Source organism: Topomyia yanbarensis, chromosome 2 (genome assembly GCF_030247195.1).
Source record: "Topomyia yanbarensis strain Yona2022 chromosome 2, ASM3024719v1, whole genome shotgun sequence".
NCBI classification, from domain to species: domain Eukaryota; kingdom Metazoa; phylum Arthropoda; class Insecta; order Diptera; family Culicidae; genus Topomyia; species Topomyia yanbarensis.
The window spans coordinates 138,549,830-138,565,719 of record NC_080671.1 but is presented as its reverse complement, the minus strand read 5'-3'; the positions used below and the strand labels follow the sequence as shown (position 1 = coordinate 138,565,719).

At 40.6% G+C, this 15,890-nt stretch overlaps 1 protein-coding gene across 2 annotated transcripts in view; it reads right to left on the bottom strand.

The window, feature by feature from the left end:
- Positions 1–15,890, bottom strand: part of LOC131681523 (T-box protein H15) — a 173,074-nt gene that overhangs the window by 36,097 nt on the left and 121,087 nt on the right. Inside the window, exons 5-6 of one of the 2 annotated variants that reach the window (XM_058962339.1) lie at positions 7,997–8,241; positions 7,842–7,853 (exon numbers count right to left, since the gene is read on the bottom strand). In XM_058962339.1, coding sequence (XP_058818322.1) covers positions 7,842–7,853; positions 7,997–8,241 — 257 coding nt within the window. The remainder of the gene's footprint in view (positions 1–7,841; positions 7,854–7,996; positions 8,242–15,890) is intronic. The other variant, XM_058962340.1, reaches the window with a different exon arrangement.

The following is a 15,890-nucleotide window of genomic DNA, read 5'->3' as shown; positions in this document are numbered from 1 at the left end:
ACATATTAGGGCGTGGCTAGATGGAAACGTTATGGTGGCTGCGAATAAGACTATACCGACGAACAGTGGCACGACTTAGAACAAAAGGTGGACTAAAGTCCAAACTTTTCCGTATCGGTTCATATAGGACGTTTTTATGTAATTTTGGTACGCTGAATTCGTTTTCGACATTAAAACATTTCAAAAATGAACATTTACTATTCATTAGGGCGTCTCAATTTTTTTTTTCTAAATCGTTCTAAAAATTTGTGTATATTAATTTTCGTGTGCTAAATCGTTTTTGATATTAAAATTTGCAAAAAAATTCATTGTACATTAGGGTGGCTCATTATGGGGCATAAGAAATGACTATATTATTTTTAAGGATCAAATAAGATGTGATCGACTAATTTTGGAACGTTTATTTCATTAGTGGGTTACTTGGTATGAAAACTACATTTTTTCATTTTCAAAACAAACATTTTGAGCGTGTTAGTGGAATATTGATTTACATTCACTAATCAAGATGGTTAACGATTTTGTTTTCGCAGGTGTGTTTTAAGTTGCTTAGATTGCTTATTTCATACCTTAAATTAAAATAAATCCAAAATCCTTTTGTCGCGTATATAGTTCATTTAAAAATGGTCTTATTTTATTTGGATAATATCGCATACCCTTAAGCTATATCAGTGCTATGCAAACTCGGAAAAAATAGTCTCACCAAATGACTAGAACTCAACTGTGTTCACTCAATTTGACAGTTATTGCGTAAGTTAGCAAAAATAGTTAATGAAACATTTTATGACACATTTCAGATGGTTGAAAATATTTACTGAATTTTAAACATTTTTAATTCCCCATACTTTCCACTCTGCTCCTTACTCTTGATCACTAGTAAAACTCTTGTAGATCATGCTCTAAATGCTATTTGAAGGTTGTACATAAATTATTGTCATTATTCTAGTCATAAAGTGAATATTCAAATTAAATATCAGTAATAACCATGCGTCTCCATTCACAGTTTTTTCAAATTTTGACTGCTTATCGCAAGTTTTCACAAAACTAGCATAGGCTCATTTTAAAGAGAAAATGCAAAGCTTTCGAATGAGCATAGTGTGATCGCGGGCATTCACGGGCGTCGTTGTTGTTATCGCTTTAGAAGTTCGAATTCAATAAAAATTCATGACAAAAAGTTAACTAAACACTAACTAAACAAACTAGTGACTTATTTTTGGCGATTTTACGATGTAATTTTATCACACGGATAATTTTGGTGAAGTAATGCAATTCATAAAATCAACCGTTTCTTTGAAAAACGAGAATAACCGTATGTAGTTCCTATAGTCAAATAATGCAAAAAACACTTGAGTTATGCCCTTCAAAAAGCTGTCAAAAATTCATTTTGCATTCAAATCACCTAAAATCTCGCGAAAATGTCTCTGATAGCTCAGCTGATACGAGAGAAATACTAGTGAGAATTAAGCCCGGGCTCGTCCCACTGTGCGACGGCCAGGCACACCGTCAATCGTTTTGCGAGCAACTTGGAGTACTTCATTAATCCGCAACGATGTAATGTCTGCATATGATAAAGCAAACTCCCCGAAGGCTTCTTTGAGTAATTCGAGAGCTCCGATAATTTTTAAGACGAGCTTCGACTAAAAAATGGATCGTCTAACCAAATACAAATTTGTATTTGGTCTTATCGTGTTCTATAATATCGTTTACCTGGAAACAAGAGTATACCAAGGGCGTTGTTTATGTTATAAAGGTTCGCACAGAGTGAAGCCAAATCTACCTATCCAACAGTCAGATGGCTACCTATCGTGCAAAGTAAACAAACATTCAATTACATGGAATAGTAACATGAATAAAGTGCTAAACAGTAGGTTTTCAATTCACTCCATATTAATTTATTGTGTAACTCGGTTGATGTCACTCAAAGATACAGCAAAAACTGTGGGTGCTAGAAACAAAGCAGAGGGCATCATTTTAGCAGTATTGCGCATTCCGCTGTACGGGATTCTATAATACCACAGACTCTAGAGTATACTACGTATTAACATTCCTGATTCTACTAATGCTCGAATCAGAAGATCACTGTGAAGCCTGAATCGGGGGACAATTGACAGCATGAAGCCGCAGGAATGACAAAAATGTAGCGAGAGGTTTAAAAAAAACCTAAACCTCTCCGGCCGAGATGTCGCAAAAAAAAGCTGGAAGCATCGCCTATAACCGTGCATCGGGATGAAAAACGAGGCAGACTGTCGACTTAAAGTATGCAAAAGCAGACATCAAATAATATATGTGTTGAACTGTTAACGAAAGAAATATCAAGTTTGGCGGGCTATCTGTACCTGCGGCTTGAAAATCGACTTTTTCGCTGCGACCGGGGTCATCAACAGGAGAATTTACGTGAAATAGTGCTGGCGATAGGACTTTTCTTCGGTTTGCTTCGTACGAACTATTTCAACTTGTTGACCGAGATTGACACGGCACGAAACGTAAATAAAGGATCAGTATGATTCGCGTTCAGGTTTTTTATTCCTACCCAGCTAAATCGATGCTACGGATATTTCGCTTAGGTGCACCATTCGAGAAACGTTTGCTCACTTAGGGAAATTTACCGTTTTGCGCGATCTAGGTCCCAGATAACAACCAATCATTGCTATTTGAGGTTAAGTAATATTTTATTAGCATTTAAGATGCTTTACTAGAGTGCCCAGAAAAATAATGAATTTTTGAAAACTCACTCGGCCCACCCCTGAGTCGATTCCTAGTCCCACCAGGAGTACTTGCTCCAAATTTGAAGCAAATCGGACAAGTCTAGCTACCGGACCAAGGTGCCTGAAGTTTGTATGGGATTGTTCGACGATTTACATGGAGAAAACCCACTAGCTCGCATTTTCACCGCTAGGTGGCACTGTATGCATCGTATTATCACTGTAAGTGAAAATAAGAAAGATATTTTAATTGTCTACAACTTTGGCGAAGACTGCTAGTCAATCCGGCTTTGTTGAAAGAAGTTATTAAACTTTTAGTGAAGTGATGTCTGAGTCAGATTTGCATGGGGCCTAGCAGTACGTGGTAGTATATCAGTACTAGGTTCTAACAAACTAAACATTTTTGTGGAATAATGGTTAGATTTAGCTGAATAGCATGTTCGGAAGAATTGCAGTACATAACACGAGTTATGTTTTGGTTAGAAAATTTTAGTTCCACCTGTGACCGCATAGATGACGCCAACACTAACTTTTCAACGGAGAGAGATAGAATATCGAGATGTTTGGCAAAATTACTGAAAAAATCTTGTTCTACAACTTTGTAGAAGACACCTAATTTCTATCTCTCTCCGTTGAAAAGTTAGTGTTGGCGCCATCTTTGCGGTCACAGCTGGAACTAAAGTTTTCTAACGAAAACATAACTCGTATTATGTACTACAATTCTTCCGAACACACTAGTGAGCTAAATCTAACCATTATTCCATAAAAATGTTTAGTTTGTTAGAACCTAGTACTGATACACTGCCATGCACTGCTAGGCCCCATGCAAAACTGACTCAGACATCACTTCGTTATAAGTTTAATAACTTTTCTTGTTCGAGTCGGATCGCTTTGCAGTCTTCAACAAAGTTGTAGATAATAGAATTATCTTCTTAAGTTTCACTTTTGGTGAAAATCTGATGTATACAGTGACCCCTAGCGGTGAAAATGTTCGCAAGTGGGTTTTCTCCATGTAAATTGTCGAAAAATCCCATACAAACTTCAAGCACGTTGGTCCGGTAGCTAGACTTGTTCGATTTGACTCAAATTTGGAGCAGACACTCCTGGTGGGACTAGAAATCGACTCAGGGGTGGGCCGATGAGGGTCATTTTTTTCTGTCACTCTATGCTTTACTCTATATAATAACATTTTATGTCTAACTGTTGTAAACCAGCAATCAAACACTATTTCAGAAACTTTTTGATGTCATGTGCCACCACGACGGAAACGTCCCACATCACCACTCTTTCAACATCCACGGTGGTCGGGCAATTATAGATGTCTCCACCGCACTGCCTTACTAACCAGTCCAAGCGAACGCGCCCAAGTTGACGGAACGCGTCAACACATTTTTGACCGGTTCGGGATCGAGATTTCCGCATGCAAAAATCTACCAACCAACCGTAGCACAGCTTGGTAGCAGCGACAGCAGCGAAAGGTGTGAAAAGCGGCACTTTTCCAGCAGACCGCTGAAGCATAATTAACGCATAATTTGAATAAATTGTGAACATAAAAAGCACACACGAGGAGCTTCCATCCCAAAGAAGCAGCCGCCGAGCTCCGTTATGACCGTACCCGCCGCTCACCGCTTGGCCATGCGCACCCGCACCCAAGAAAGGAAGTTATGCTTTCGCAACCGAGCATAAAACACTCCTTTTCGCTGTTCGGACTGGGTTACTACGGTGCGGCCATTAGAAGAGAGCTTAACGTCCAACGAGTTCGATGAGGGGTGCGGGAAATGGTCATGTACAATGCACCGGGAAGCATGTTTTTTACCCCCGCGTTTTCGTCTGCCTTCCGAAATGACTCTCATCAGCCGTATGTAGCATAATTTTAAATTTGAAATTATTACGAACAAATTATGTAAAACATCGTGCCTTGAAAACAGTTGGCACAAAAATAAGCAAAGGTCGAACATCGGTGTTAGAGTTTGATGGATTGACAGACTGTTCTGAGAAGGAATGAAGTCGGAACGGCTCGGAATAGACTGCTTTGATTTGATTCTAGATGCTGCCATCTAGCTACCGGTGGCAAGTAACTCTCGCACTTACGTTCGCTACTAGATGCAGACACCGTCGGTTGCGGAGAATTCCAACTACAACCCTGTTCCGAGCCCTCGCTCATGTGTGTGCTAATTTCATTATGACCCCTACTCCGCCTCCTGCAGGCTTTCGAATCATCGACTTCTATTATCTTGCGTTCGGCAGAAACTCCGAATAAGTGTTGATTACAGAGCGGCATCTTTCACGTAAACTGTTTATTAACGTGAGCCCAAACTAAATGACTGCTAAAAGTGGCCGTAATTGTTCGGGGCTTTTGTATGCTACGAATGAGTGAGTGAGTGTTTGCGCGCGGACATTCTCCCCGGTTGCAACCGGCGATGGTCCGGGTTCGGGTAAGGAAATCGTGGCAAATTATTATGTTTTCCCGGTGCACCCATCATCATGTCGTAAGTTGGGACTGACCATTTTCACCATCTACACCGAGACCGACGGAACCTGCCACCACCAAGGGTAATGATTGATAAAACAAAACAAAAAAGTTTCCGTACGTTGCAAGTGGCAATCCTTTCCATCCCGAAGACTGGCTGCCCAGGAAAGGATAATTTATACGAAATTGATGAATTTTAATGCACTTTGAAAACTCAAAAACGTTCCGGCTCAGTAGTACACACGTATGAAGACGTATTACGTTCGGCGTACAGTTCTGCGCGATAATTTATGATTTCAGGGCCCTTCGGTTATTCGAAATATTTGGCTCAGGCAGACAGTGAGACGCGGACTGGACTGTATCGGTGCTACGCTTTAGTATCATCCGAGGTAATTACACTGTCGTAGCTATGTTGCCAAATTTACGCGTTGTGGTCGGGTTCCAACGGCGGAGCGGTGGTTATCGGCCATGCCGAGGGGAGTGCAATTGAAATAATTACTACCCGGGTGTAGAGCGGAAAGTGTTGAGCCCGTTGCAGGACCTGGAGACTTTCCAAAAACAAAAACAAAAACGGGGCACACCGACTGCCCATGTCATTAATCATACTTTTCGTCGATACTTTTGCCAGATGCGGTGAGGGATCCACGGAAAGTGACGTGAAGTGTTTTGAGTAGCCTTCATCAAATTGGATTATTTTCGGTTTCACAATTTCTGGGTAATGCAGATTGTTCTGCCGGTCTCCAAGGTGTTGATTATTGAGAATAAAGCATTTACCCCGTCAGGGAGTGTACCGCTGCCGACAAAGGCGAACAAGGGGTCCGCCGGTAGGTAAAGGTTGTTCTGCAAATTTTGATGCGTTGAGTAAGTAAGTTTACTTTGAGGGCAAGCTCCGAACAAATCGTTTCTTTCCTAGAACAGTAGTTAACAGTTAACATAAAAGAAATATATTTCGCGTACTGCTGACAGTTGACTTTTACGCGCTTGTCACGAGCTACACGAGATTTTATGGCCACAAAAAAACATGCAACACGATATTAGCCACAATCGTAGTACCCCGCACCGACCAACCGCTGATGAATGGGAATGCGATGATTTCTGCACCGCCTACTTTTTAGCCGAGATACAACGCGCAACGCAACCCACGAAAAGAAGGGGAGTGTGGTAGCGCGCGGCACCGACGGCTGTTGCGCGCACATAAAAAAATCGTTTCTTCAAACTTGAAATGAAAACAACTCAACGGGCGATCATTTCAACACAATCAATAAAGAAGCCAGGTCCACCACGATAAACCACGCAGCAAACCTTCTGCGGCGGCATTCCTTCGAATCGAGCCAAAAACCGGGCAAAACAAAGGCAGCAAAAAACAATGAAGATATGAGGAGAAACTGCCTTCCTCGTCGTAATTACTGCATCTCTTCTATCTCCGATCATTCGTTACGGTTTGCAACGGCGGTGCGGTGATAAAAGTGCCACTTTACGTGAGTACTAAAAACACGTGTAAATTATCCCTGGCTGATACGCGCCATCTCTGTCTCTCTCACTCTTTTCCCCCTACTAGACCTTGCGTCGCTTTGCGAGGACCGGCGGGCAAGGGCTGAGAAAGCTGTTAAAAAGTGTAGTAGCCGTATTGTCAATTTCTCGGCTCTTTCAAGAGAGATAGAGAGAGAGAAGCTGTCAAAGCTTGAACTGTCACGCCCTTGTCGAATTTTCATAGGAATTAGCACGGTCGGCCGTAAAAAGAGATTTTAGTAGCGAAGCACCACTCAGAATCCTGGCAAATACTCGACCCGATTCATGTCTTCCGATGATGATGATGATGATGATGATGCGATAAAAAAGGATGTCGTAAAAAGCGTCGCGTAGCGATCGATCCGTTTTCCCTGCAGCAACGCCCCATACCGCCCGAGTCAGGCGCTGACAGCCCTCAGCATCTCGGCGGTTCTTTGTTCATCTCGCCAGCTCGCCGTTCAGCTTTCATATCGCTGTCCGGATTTCCCTCGGGGGCACACATCAATATTCCCAACACCAATGGCCGAGAACGAAGAGTAGAACCTGCGAGTTCCCCTGTAATTATGGTCGGAATACCGCGGCTGCTGGCACCGCCACCGACCCAAACCAGTCCCAGCAATTCCCCAGCAGTAATAATCATAAATATAACGCGATATTAACAGACGTCATCTTCATCGTCTTTCCGATCACACTGATCCGGAGATGCAGAGAGAGAGAGAGAAGCATGCATTTTGATTAATGGCGAAAAACTAACGCCGAAAACAATTATTTCGCTATAAACCATTCCTCGCTACAATTTCGCACCGGCCGAACCGAGCTCGGCCGACCCAGTGCCGTCAAGAAACGGAATTTACGAGCGAAATTAGCGTTATTGATTGCAATCGGCGAATTAAACAATACAGTTGGCCACATTGTTGCGTTGTGTGCGCGATTGGCTCGCCCCTCGGGCGGCACCCAATCAAGCGCAACTGTCAAATCACAATCACATTACCGGTGTGCCATAGGTTGGAGAAAAAAAATGAGCAAACAAAGCAAAGCGAAAGTCAGTGTTAGCGCAAGCGGTCGGATTCGCGAGCGTGTGAGTTTTTTTTCTTATGTAAAATTAGTATGATATCGGTTCATATTTACGGATCAGTGTCCTCCGGTAGTGTCCGGATACTTACATGCCAGGGAAACTGAAACATACAGAAAAGGGGCCGTCAGTTGAACAATTGTTTGAAAGAAATTTGTTTGCGGCGGTATTCGCTTAGCCGGTGGGAGTTATGGATTTCTTTTCGGGATCTACTTGGAACAGGAGCGGGACCGATTTCTAACTCACCTATCGAAATCCGTCAGCCGGGATGAATCTCGGAAGCCCTTGGCAAATGGGTTCGAATCGATTTTGAGCTTGGTGATGAGCTGATTCTGGTAAGCCGTGACGGCGGTGAAGATGGTTTCCGGAAAGACGTACGTCTTGTGGTCCACTTCCTGCAGCTCCTTTGGTGTCGTGGGGATATTTTGACCCGGGCCCAATCGTACCAGGTGTATTCGAGGCTGATAGCGGTGCATCGAGTTGAGGACAATCTGAAAAAGAGGAGAAAACAATCATCAGAACGGAAAACCATTAGCGGCAGCTGGCTGCCGGGTAATCGCTAATTTCGACACATATGTGTCGCTAATTTATGCAAATCGAAACGATAATACGGCAATTAAAATTCAAACCGGCATTCGAGCCGGCGAGTTTGCGGATAATTTGATTCGGAAATAATATGTTCCCCCGTTTTCCGAGCAGATTTGATTATATCACCGGGCGCCCCAGTCATCTATCTGGATCGTAAATAGTCACAAATTAGCTCTTGGCAAATAGTTGATTCGACGCCCAAGACACGAAACGACAACGACGCCGACGACAAAAGCTGTGGTAATTAAAGATGTTGAAAATGAACCGTTCTATATGCTGACAATGTCTTCCACCGGATTAGGTGCTGGTGGAGTGTTAGGATGGAAAGTTGGTTGGGGGTAAAACGAGCGCCCACTCGTTCGTGGCTGGTTGCCGGTGGAGATGAGCTGTGAAAAGCTTCAACGAAAGGCGACGGAGAATCGATTTGTCGTCAGCAAAGCGGAACCAGGGAAGAAGAGATAAGCCTTTCGTTAGCGTCGTCCTTCGGTGGGGATCTGCTGGTGCGTCAGTGTTGGTGTCGGGCTCGTTACCATAGGAACCCCATAGGAGCACTAGCGAGATGGTGTTGGTGTGAAAGATTAGAACATCGTTGGAGCGCATGTCTTCAAACATTTTCTCGTTCACCACCAACACAGAAGTAAATGGTGCCGCTTGCACCCACTCGGTTGGGGTAAATTGCGGGGGTGTTTGTGTAGCGTAGACATAGCGTGTTTAGCATAAAAATGGCTTTTGCTTCTGCTCCCGGTGAGGATGTGTTGGCGAAACAGCGCGAGGTGTTAGTTTGATAAATTAGGTACGAAGCATAAAATACGCTGTTGATGGCGGAGATGGTCACACTGTGAAAATTTTCTCGCAAAACTTAACTACCGTGCCGAGCGTTGGAAAGTGGTGGAATTTTACAGCCGGCGGGGGCATCGGCGAAGAGTAAGGGCTTGATAAATTGATCTTTTTCCGGTGTAATTTTTCCAGCATCCTAAAGGGGGGTCATACGAGTGGTGGCCTAGAGCGGCGCGGATCTTTGCGGTTTACAACCGAAAGGATGCTGAAGCTTGCTGAACCGTGACCGGTAAACCAACGGAACACCACTAGCACTCGCACACTGCTCCAGGATGATGCTGCAGACGTGTTAAAATGTGACTGAAAACTATCTGTTATCGAGAGTGTCGCTCCGGACACCAGCGCCAGACTGGTTTGTATTGGTTTGATTGATTTTCTGGTCACCAGGGCCCGAATCGAGGCTGTCCCAAATTCAACCAACCGTTTCAATTAGAACCTGCGTTCCATTAGGCAACTCGGAAAGCTGGCACCGGGGGGGAGCGAACCGAAAGCGTAGTACCGGTATAAATTACATTAATTTATATGTTCCTCCTGTCCCACACCTCCAGTGCCGTGGAATCGCTTTGCTTGACAAGGGCGAGGGTGACACTTTAACACAGAAGAGGGTACCGCCCTCATACTAATTATCCAGAATGTCTCAATAAAAACGCCGTCCATAAATTATAGCGACGGGAGCGGTTACGACAAGAGATCATCCCGACGGTTTTCGAGAACCCTCTTCACTTCCCAGGTTTTTTTCCCTGCGCTTTGCGTATTTGGTGCAGGGGATGAGGATTCCTCCGGGCGATATAAATATGTACATCCAACCAACCAACAACATGACGCTTGTTTTTTTCCTACTGTTGTATCCATTGTTTGCTTTCAAGGGTCGTGGACCAATTGAGGTTATGTACAAAGTTTTGTGTATGTTGTAGCACCCTCCAAAGTGAGGGTGTAGATCGGTGTTTCTGTTGCTCGACAAGCAAAAAGTACAAACAATGCTAATAATATCTGCGTCCCAGGGAGAAGGGACACGGAAAACACACAGAAAACCGAAGTTGCACAAGGAGGTGGAAATAAATTTACACAAACAAACGAATGACATCTCCCCGAGGGAGAAAGATTGTTTTAGATTAGCGAGCTAAATCCTCCCATTTGTTAGCGTTTGAGGTTATGATTCGTTTTTAATCTGACCATCGTGCATGTTTGTCCGGCTGTCTGTCAGAGCTTGCTGGTGGCGGCCACCCCTGCGCTGTTCATATCTCTATTATTGATATTTGTTTCTCCTAGCCACTTATGAATCGATATCAGTTTCATCAAATCGTTATTTGTTCGGATGACTCTTCCGCCGGTCGGCTTCACACCCCTCTCGGCATTGGCAAGGCGCTTGTTAGGGATACCGAGAGAAAAAAATATATATGGAATGTCAGTGAACATAAATAAAGACGCGCAGGAAATTCTATCCGCTTTGGTAGTGGTCATTAATAAATCATCATCGCACCCGCGGTTCCAATGTCGTATGTGTGTCTAGAACCAGTATAGGAATCGGAAAGGTATGGTGTATTTTCCCTTAGGCGTATTTTGCTAGAAAAAGACATAATCGATTAAAAGTTGAAATGTACCAAATTGTGTGATTGACAGTGAATGTTGAGAGGCATTAACCAAAGATACAACCATAGACTAACAAACACAACACTGTGAGGAAATTCATCAAAAAAAAATACGCCAATTTTCACAAAACACCAGCTCCACTAGCGCAACTAGCTGCAGGGTACTAAACACTCATTTGCTAGTGGGTTAGCCCTCATGCTTGGGAACAATTTTTCACTAATACCGTAAACCGGGGTGACTTTGATCACTCGAAACTTTTTTCCTAGATCGCTTAATAAACCAGAATAGTCTACCGAATCATTTTAATTTGAATTGATTTTTACTCTAAACTTATAAAATACTGATTTGTTATACTTTTTGAGTATATTGTTCGGTTTTTGGGTACAAAAACTACAAAAAAAACCGAAATTTGACTTGACCTCATTTTTACGAAGCTTAGTAAAGTGTCTATTTTGAAACTAGTTGGCAATAATTTCAAATTATTTTAAGCTAAAATTCGCAACATTTTTTTTATTGTTCAATATTCCTACGTGTTAAAATGGATGAAACTTTTTGTACATTGATAAAACACTGAAACAAAACAATTTTAGCAGTTTTAAAAGTTTTCAGAATCTTTTATTCTAGTTGGACACAAATTGTACGAATTTTGGTTACTCGAATTTTACAGTACATTGAAATGCTTTGTATAATACTAATTAACATCTATTTAACAATGAGTATCTTTCCAGAATTAGTTTAAACAAACATTTGAATGAAAAGCATTGACATCAATAACTTAATGTGGGTGAACATGCAGGTTATCAAAGTCACCCCGGAACACGAAAACGGATTTCAACTTGAAATCATTTTTGAATAAATAACTGTAAACGGACAATTTTAGGCAAAAACCATCCAATCTTGTTCTCCATACATCAGTACATGGTTTAAAAATATTAAACTCGAAAAAAATGCGTTGAGTCTAAAAATATGTAATGATTACTTCAAAAAGTGATCAATGTCACCCCGGTTTACGGTACTATATCCCTCGCATGCTTATTCAAATCTCAGTCAGCGTTGCCAATGTTTTAGATTTATCTGGAATCTTCCAGATTTTTCTCAACTGAACAGACATTCGTTCAAGCCAGACATTTTGCCACTGATAGAGTTTGTTAAGCTTCTAGCAAAAAGACAAACCTCTCATTTTACCAGATTTTTAAATTGTAGAGGTTGTTACACACAAATTTATGAAATCTGGGTCATATTTTCCCAAACAAAAATCGATTAATGTTGAATGAAAACCAAAACGTATGCCAAATTTCGATGACTTTGAGGTAGCTGTCAAGTGACAGATTTTGCCAGACATTTTTATTTGAACGGCCAGATTTTCTATGGAAAATAGTGGCAACCCTGATCTCAGTACACGGTAAAAAAACTTTACCCATTTTATGTATTCAAATTGCCCATTTTCGGAAGTTATTCGAGCTGTCAAAAATGGGTAATTTTTTGTTTCTAACAAAGAGTACTTTTTATCCATTTCACAACTACTCGATGAGGTAATGTCAATGGGTATATTGATCTTAATAATGGGTGAAAAATCCTTAAGCATTATTTCAAGCGAGTTAACCTGCAAACTAAGGATCATAGTGGAACCTGCAAATTATCGCCCTGCATCGGAGTCCGCGACGGAAACGGAACATTTTGGCAATGCTCCGAAAACAACGTCTGTTTAGACTACTGAGGATGTTGAAAATATGCGCCAGGTCGGCATTTTTAGAGCAGCCAAAAGATCCAGCCATCAAAAATATAACCAGTTGCGGTTTTATTTTGTTAAGTATTATTAGAATAGGATTTCTATCTAGATTCCTATACTTTTATAAGGAAACAATAATGTGAAATGAATGTTATTTTATGTTTTTTTTTAATTCAGAAAAAATTCTATTGACAATATTTTTCATTCTGGCGCGAATTTCATGAACGGGTATTTTTTACGCATTTTGTTGTAACAGTTCTGCGAAAAATAATGGCTGCAACATATCCTGGTTGACGTACAAGGTCTGTACTCATTTATGGGTTTTTCCACTTTTATTGAAAATGGGTAGTTTTCCACGCATTAATGGGTACTTGATTTTATCAATGTAGCGTAGTCCCAGCCTCCAGCTAGGCAGCCATTTTGTCCTAGCCAACAACTGCCTTTGTTAAAATCAAAACAACCCAATGCTACAGGCACGGGCGACATGGGCCTAGAAGCGGCTAGGCCCACCATTGACATTTCTACTCCCGTTAAAAAAGAAACGGTGCCGAATTATTTCGTGAGGAAAACTAAAAAATTGCACTGCAAAAACCGGTTGAGGTTGGGTATTTCGTGAGGCAAACAAACCAAACTCCTTTGGTTTGACTTTGCATCTGTGGTTGTAAATTAGCTGTCAGAAATCCTAATATGTTGACTACTGTCAAATAAAGACGCTGAATCCCTCTGGATAAAGACTCGCCATCTCTATCTTATTCTTATTATTTATCAGCAAGTGTCATTCCAATCGAGCACGAGACCTGTCAAAAGCCCTCATTCCGAAGAAAATCGCTTCGAATCCTTCTGGAACGAGGGCCATTGACAGGTCTCGTGCTCGATTGGAATGACACTGACAGTGTCGAGTCTTTATCCAGAGGGATTCAGCGTCTTTACTGTCAAAGTCTGTATATCTCCATGGCGGATGACAAGAGTAACACCCCCCTGCGTAGTCCCAACTACAAATCTTGAGCGTTTTTTCAAGAAGACATATCTACAATGAGTAACTCTCATTGTTTACTCTCTCTTCTGTTATTAATTCGGTCGCTTTAACATTTATCCCTCAACTTTATGCATAAAATAGGGTAACCAACCAATTTTGGACCCCTAGAAGAAGTGAAATTACGTGAACGTCAAAAAATATTTGCTTGCCTATGTTTTTTAATGCACGAGTCTACTCCAAAATTACTGTTCTTGAAAGAAAACTGTCAATGGATGTTTTATACATTGACATAAACTCGAAAATGACATTTCGAGATAGATCTTTCATTAGGGCTTAAGTCGCAAATGTAAACAAGCCGCGTTTTTGCTTTTATGCCATTATGCAACTAAAATACTACAAGATTGAGGTGAACATTAGTTCAAATGGTTTTTAGTTTGATTTATAATTACAGAAAACAAAACGACGAAATATGCATTTTTATCGAGATTTAGACTTAGGCGCTTCTTCTCATATGGAATATAAAGGCTAAACTTACATTTTTTTTTAAAAGAAACGGGGCGAATGGTTATTATTCACAAAATTATTCTGTAAACTGAGGTTCTATTATATAAATGATAAATAATATCTACTATGATCATGTCTACTCGGTGATTGTTGCACATAAACATTCGAATATTTCGATATTTTCATGAAATTTGAAGAAAAGATGCACGCGCCCTTTCATTTGCATTGGGTTTCTATGCGCCCATTTGCTGAGCCCTATTAAAAAATATCCTGTCAAGCTCGCCTATTTACCCAGCCCTACCTAGCAAGACAGAGTCAGTTTAGCCCATTTACCGCGCCCTTCTGAAAATCATGTTCACGGTTTAACCCTCTCGCAAATGGCGATTGCTGAAGGGCCAATTCACGACTGGAATGTAAATTGGGCGTTAACATTCTTTTAGTTTCTATCCACTAAAAACACATAGGAATCAAATTCTTTGTTATATTGTTATAAGGTTTAACCAAAGCTGCTTTAGAAAAAAACTTGGTCATAAAGTAATTTATACCTATAATAAAAGCTACATTTAGATAAGCATCGTCGAATATTAAAACTAATTTTTCTCCATTTGAGTACATTGCGACTTAGGCCCTAATGAAAGATCTGTGTCGATTTCTTCACCGCATGAATTTTTCACATTTCGGACCCTTCCACACTAATTTGGACAGTGTTCCAAGTATATTTTGGACACACTGAATGTGACTGAATATATTTTGGAAACAGGGAAGTTTGTTCTACTAAACTGACCTACTGACTCGTTCTCTTTGCAGTATTTTTAATGCATGAAAGAAGAACATAAGAAAATCAGTGACTGTCAATCAAAAATGGAACATTAATCTTTATATGGAAGACTGCCTGCATGAAGTATTTTTTTAGTTCTATCATTTTGAGAAATAGAAAAACTTTCGGTACAATTAGGTTACTACAGACTTAACAAAGCAGCATTAAATGTTATGCAATAGAGTTAACAATAATATATTTCGTGCAACAATTCATCTGTAGCAGTATTATGGAGTAACATCCTCAAGTGGATGATAAATTAAGGTTCAAAGTTCGTCAGGAATCTTCTTGTACTAAATATTAATTTTTAATTCTTTTGTTTACGAGGTGGTTTCTTGTTATTCTTTCTAAGCTCAGTTTTTCTTTGTTTCTCTTCCTTTACTTTCCTTTTTCTTCAGTTTTCGTCTTGTGATATTCAACTGTTCGGCGCAATGTTAAAACAGCACGACTACGTCACTTGAATCGTGATGTTCCTGTTCGTGTGAGTGTTTCAGGCGATTCTAGGAATTCAGCAAGCACACTCATATTATCATTATTTAGCTGAGATATGTCTCTTAGATTTGTCAACATATAGCTCGTCGAATTCAACAAATTCGAACTGCAAATGTTCTTCAACACGGATTTCAGAAGTCTCCTCTTTGGTCATATTATGGTCTTCAATGAAATGTTCCTCAATCGCTTGATTTTCGACATCCATTGGTTTGAACATTTTTAAATAATTTGACCAAAAAGAGCAGGCGACCTACCGTTACGAAATTTTTCACTTTTTGATTATTCTAACTCGATAAACAAATAGCTGTCAAGAAAGAAAATCGAGGGGTGTCCAAAATAAGTTGATATCAATTTTTTAAGACATATTGTGGACACCATTTATTTAAGATTTTTTTTAGATAAAATATTACATAATACCAAATCAGACAAACTAATTAAATCGATAAAAAATATTATAACTGTGCATTTAAATCCAATTTGAAAATGTATTATTTCCACCGGTTCCTCATGGCTATCGTTGAAACATGAAACGTTTTCGGTGATATTTTTGAAAACTGTGGATTCTGTTTAATTTTAAACAATTAGAGATGAACTAATGATATTGAAA